This window comes from Poecilia latipinna, unplaced genomic scaffold (genome assembly GCF_001443285.1).
Source record: "Poecilia latipinna isolate Pla-1442-1.1 unplaced genomic scaffold, P_latipinna-1.0 Scaffold3595, whole genome shotgun sequence".
In the NCBI taxonomy this organism is placed as follows: domain Eukaryota; kingdom Metazoa; phylum Chordata; class Actinopteri; order Cyprinodontiformes; family Poeciliidae; genus Poecilia; species Poecilia latipinna.
In genome coordinates this window covers 31,566-35,886 of record NW_015116211.1, presented here as the reverse complement: position 1 = coordinate 35,886, position 4,321 = coordinate 31,566, and the positions used below count along the sequence as shown (strand labels likewise).

At 35.7% G+C, this 4,321-nt stretch overlaps 1 protein-coding gene across 2 annotated transcripts in view; it reads right to left on the bottom strand.

Moving 5' to 3' along the window:
- Positions 1 to 735: 735 nt before the first annotated feature.
- The window catches only part of LOC106941301 (CMP-N-acetylneuraminate-beta-galactosamide-alpha-2,3-sialyltransferase 1-like), a 26,924-nt gene continuing 23,338 nt past the window's right edge, over positions 736 to 4,321 (bottom strand). For both annotated transcript variants that reach the window (XM_015024275.1, XM_015024276.1), the window contains 3 exons: positions 3,829 to 3,859; positions 3,627 to 3,746; positions 736 to 3,266 (listed from right to left, as the gene is read on the bottom strand). In XM_015024275.1, coding sequence (XP_014879761.1) covers positions 3,024 to 3,266; positions 3,627 to 3,746; positions 3,829 to 3,859 — 394 coding nt within the window. In that variant the 3' untranslated portion in view covers positions 736 to 3,023. The remainder of the gene's footprint in view (positions 3,267 to 3,626; positions 3,747 to 3,828; positions 3,860 to 4,321) is intronic.

Sequence of the window (4,321 nt, the reverse complement as noted above, 5' to 3'; positions counted from 1 at the left end):
CCTTCAGTCCTGAACAACTTTTCTCTACAGTTATGACAGTTTCTCATATCTTCTAAATTTATCCTGTGTTTTATTTTTTTTTTTCAGTGTAGAAATCATGCTGGTTCAATGCACTCATCACATTCTGACAGGTGGTTCTCAAGATTAATAACCGTAAGAATAATTATCTCCAATTCCAGTACACACAGCGTGTTCAACAGGGAGGGGCAAGTTTACAAAAATAAACCAGCGAAGCGGGTGCACCAAGTTTACAAAAGGGTAAATATTAGTCAAATTTTCACCTTAAACCTCTTCTGATCTTAATGGAGTCAAAGTTCGTTATGCATCTCACCTGTTAGTCGATGCACAGGTGACTAGATTGCAGCAAAGACTTGGAAATAGTTTGGTGGAATCTAAAGAGTTTTGTAACAGCTTGCCAAATTTTATCCTGTGTATACATAAAAAAACAACAAAAAACAGATTGTCAGATTAAGAGTAACTTTGAAAATAATCTTTAAGCAGGTATTAAACATAACTTCTTTTTTAGAATTTTTTTGTTGGTCTGATGTAATATTTATATTTTTATTAAGTGTAAAAAAAGGGGGGGGGGAATCATAATTAGCAAAAATAAAGGCTTTTAAACATCCATCTGTGTGTAATTTCTTGGTTAAAGTTACTGAATTAAACTGACTTTTCAATAATATTCTAATTTGCTGAAAGGGTCAATACATAGTGTAAAAAAGGGCAGTGCTTTATCTAACCTGATAGTGTGAAAAACTAATGTAAGACTTGTGAAACGATGAATGACCTGTGATTAACTGCATCGTTTCTCGGAATGCTGAGTTCGGTAGCGACACCCAGGCTTTGTTGCTTTGGAATGAAGTATGTTAAAGCTTCTTAAAGCGCAAGACATCAGACTAGATGAAGTCAACATGCTGATTCCACTATCCACAAATGAAAAAAACATGGAGTTGAGAAGGCTGACCACTTCTCAGGAAAGGTCAGCCTGCCAAAAGTAATCCAAGAGTACATCAACAAATCATTCAGGAGGTAACAGAAGAAAACAGGACTTTTGAAATTTGTTAAAATCAGCATTCATGATTCAGAAAAAGACAGTATAATACAGATAATCTGTGAAATAATTGAGCTCCTCCGCCTTCTCCCCGTGCTCCCAGTACTAACTGCACCACTCAGTCAGAAACAACCAATCAGAGGCAGGAGGAGTTTTAGTGCCGTCAATAGCTCTCGTGCTCACGCCTTCCCACTTCCTCTTTGCTAAGCTATGTAGTTGGCGAGCCACTACATAGCTTGGAACAAACACTAAGGCTAGTTTGCCAGAAAGGCCAAGGCTAGTTAGCCACAAAGGCTAAGGCTAGTTACGGTTTTCCTTTAACTGTAAGACGTTTTTCCACCATTAACACATTGAGTAGCATACAGGATGATGACTGACTCTGCTAAGACCCGCCTCCTTTCTCTGATTGGTTGTTTTTGTCCCAGGGCGATGCATTTCTTCAGACGGTAGAAGTCGAATTAAGAGGTGCTGGAGGAGCTCAACGTTTCTCTTCCCCACAGACGATCTGTCTCATGCCATTCAGTCACAACTGTTTTAATAAATATGAAAAAATATGTTTGTAAAAGTTACATACTGCAGCTTTAAGGCCAAGAACTCTTGGATGATGCAGCTGTATAATACTCCAAAGCACACCAGTGTTGTACCAGTTTATTACCAGTTGTAAACCACAGCAGCATCACCATTTGTCTTAAAGTGGACAAATCATGCAAAACCCACTTTTTTAGCCCTTAAATATGTCTTATTGTGTACTTTTTTAGGAGTGCAAAAAATTGTAATTAATTCTCTCCCAGTGCTGCATGGAGATCTTTAAATTCTTTTTGGGATATATTTTTCAGTCTGTTCATTTTTCTCTATTTGTTATTATGTCTTCTTGGTCATGTTGTCACTGCATTTGTTGTGGAACTGCAAAACGAGGTCACGATTTCTGGCTTATCCACCATTTTTTCCCCTCGCAGCGATTTTGTAGTCCAAGCTCAGTTGTGCTGAAGTTGCAAGTAAACAAGTCAAAACGTTCAAGTCTAACGTATTAATGCACAGGATTCCTTACATCCTTACACTGTAGTTAAACTACAGTCCTTTTTGTAGGTAGTTGGTATGGATGGAGAATGAGTTCATACAGTAAAGACACCATTGTGATGAATTCATTTGAATGTGTGGATCTGCAGGTTGTGCGTCTTCTACCTCCTACTCTGGCTCCAACATGCAAGGTTGGATGGACAAGCCTTCCATTGTTGACATCTTTAATAAGCTTGGGAATGAAAAGTTTCTCTGCCAGTAGATAATTGGTATCGCTGTTATCAAACTACAAAAATGGCCGAACAGGAACAAGTGGAGTTCTTTGTGACCTGGAGGGTCAGAAAGACTGCAGCAAAATGAGTTGCTCTAAAACGAGTAGCTCCAAAACAAGTTGCTTTAAATTGAGTTGCTCTAAAATGTGCCCCAGAGGTAAACGAGAGGTCTGTGGAGATAAGACAACCAGGACTTCAGACCAAAGCATTGCAGTTCTACTTCATACAGACCAGTAGTGAATGGTTTACGTATGAAAAGGAGGGATTTAAAAGCATGAAATGTCCACTTTGAGCTTAACATAAAAAAGACCCTGAAAATAAAAATAATGTATAAATATCCCACTCAGTTTAAATACTTCACATTCCATGTGCCACAATGACTTCATAAATAATAAATAAAAAGAGAGAGAAGACATATCTACTCCAGTCAAAAATAAGAATAAATTCTACACTTGTAAAAATACAATTATTTCAGAACAAGCATATGCAGCCACATGCTAGCTGATGTGAAAAATAATAACAATGCTACCTTTGAAGGGTAGCTCACACCTGGCATGCAAACTATACCGATAAATTTCTGTGTTCAGATCATTGCCACTGTCATAGCAGTTGTAAAGTCTTTGTATTCTATTTTCCTTTAAAGCTGAAACTTAGAACTTAAAGTGCGAGGTTTAAGGTCTAGTTTATTCACTGCTTCTTTTTTTTCCCTCTAACTTTTTGGGAGAAAAAAAAACTAAGCTTCTCATTTCTGGAAATATTAAATTTCCTTTATAAAAGTATATTGTGTTTTCATTGGCCAACTTGTCTATCGCTGCGTACTCCTGTTTTCCAGGATGAGGTCCAGTTTTAAACTCTTTGCTTTTCATTGGTTGCCAGTAATGGCTCCAGCTTCCGTTGCTGTCAGCTCCAAAACCAAACACATGAACCTGGGAAAAAAAGGAACAAAGAATATTTTATACATATGTGGTAGGCCCACTGCTAGGCTAGTATTTATTTGCAAGGTAGATACACTATATATATCTTGCAGAGAAAAAATAGGGGAAGTAAAATCACTCCTAAGTGACAAACCCCCCAAAAATGTGATTCCAATATAAAATATATTGCCTATTGGGTGAAATAATTTTGAAAACATATACTACAGCTACAATTTTTATTTTTATTTTATTTTTTACCGTAATTGGAATTTTCTAATATATGCTGAGAAAAAGTGATTTAAGAAGTTTGGAAGAAAAAAAAAAAACAATAAACTTTACAATTCTGCCAAGCTAAACAAACGAAAAACGTACCTCATCACAAATGTGAAGTGCGGAAATCAAGGTCATAAAGCCGGTGGATGGGTACCTTCCTTTCTTCCCCAGCCACTTCTGATGAACGTACTTCATGAAAGCTGGATTGAGCACCATCACCTAATATACAAGTTATTCAGCTTACAAAACGTGACAATAAGAAAATGCTCATGAAACAACAATTAAAAAAATATATACTCACCAAATCTTTGTTAGCTCTGGGTTTTACTGGCCTGCATGATGTGGAAACACAGCATCATTTAGTTTAAGTACTTCAATTAACTCATTTCAAAACAGAACAAGGACACTTCAGCATTCCAGTCCTAAAATAGAAACACTTAATCTTAAATTCTAAAGTATAATTCAAATTTTACATGACAAAATATATGTTTTAACAATACAGACAGTATAAACAAAGTGTCATTCTGTCTCTTTCTTTCTAAAAAAATTTGTTTTATATTGAATTGGAGACTTTTTGTTAATGTCTAAACAAGCTTCTGACATAGATCCAAATATATTAAAAAATAAAGTTATTTATTTTCAACTGTGAAAATATATAAACATTTCAAAATTAAACATACAGAAAACCCTAACAAACCTTTTAAAGTAGGAAGTATTTATGTATTTACTGTTAATCTAATGCAGTGTTTTTCAACCTTTTTTGAGCCAAGGTACAGTTTTAATTTAAAAAATCT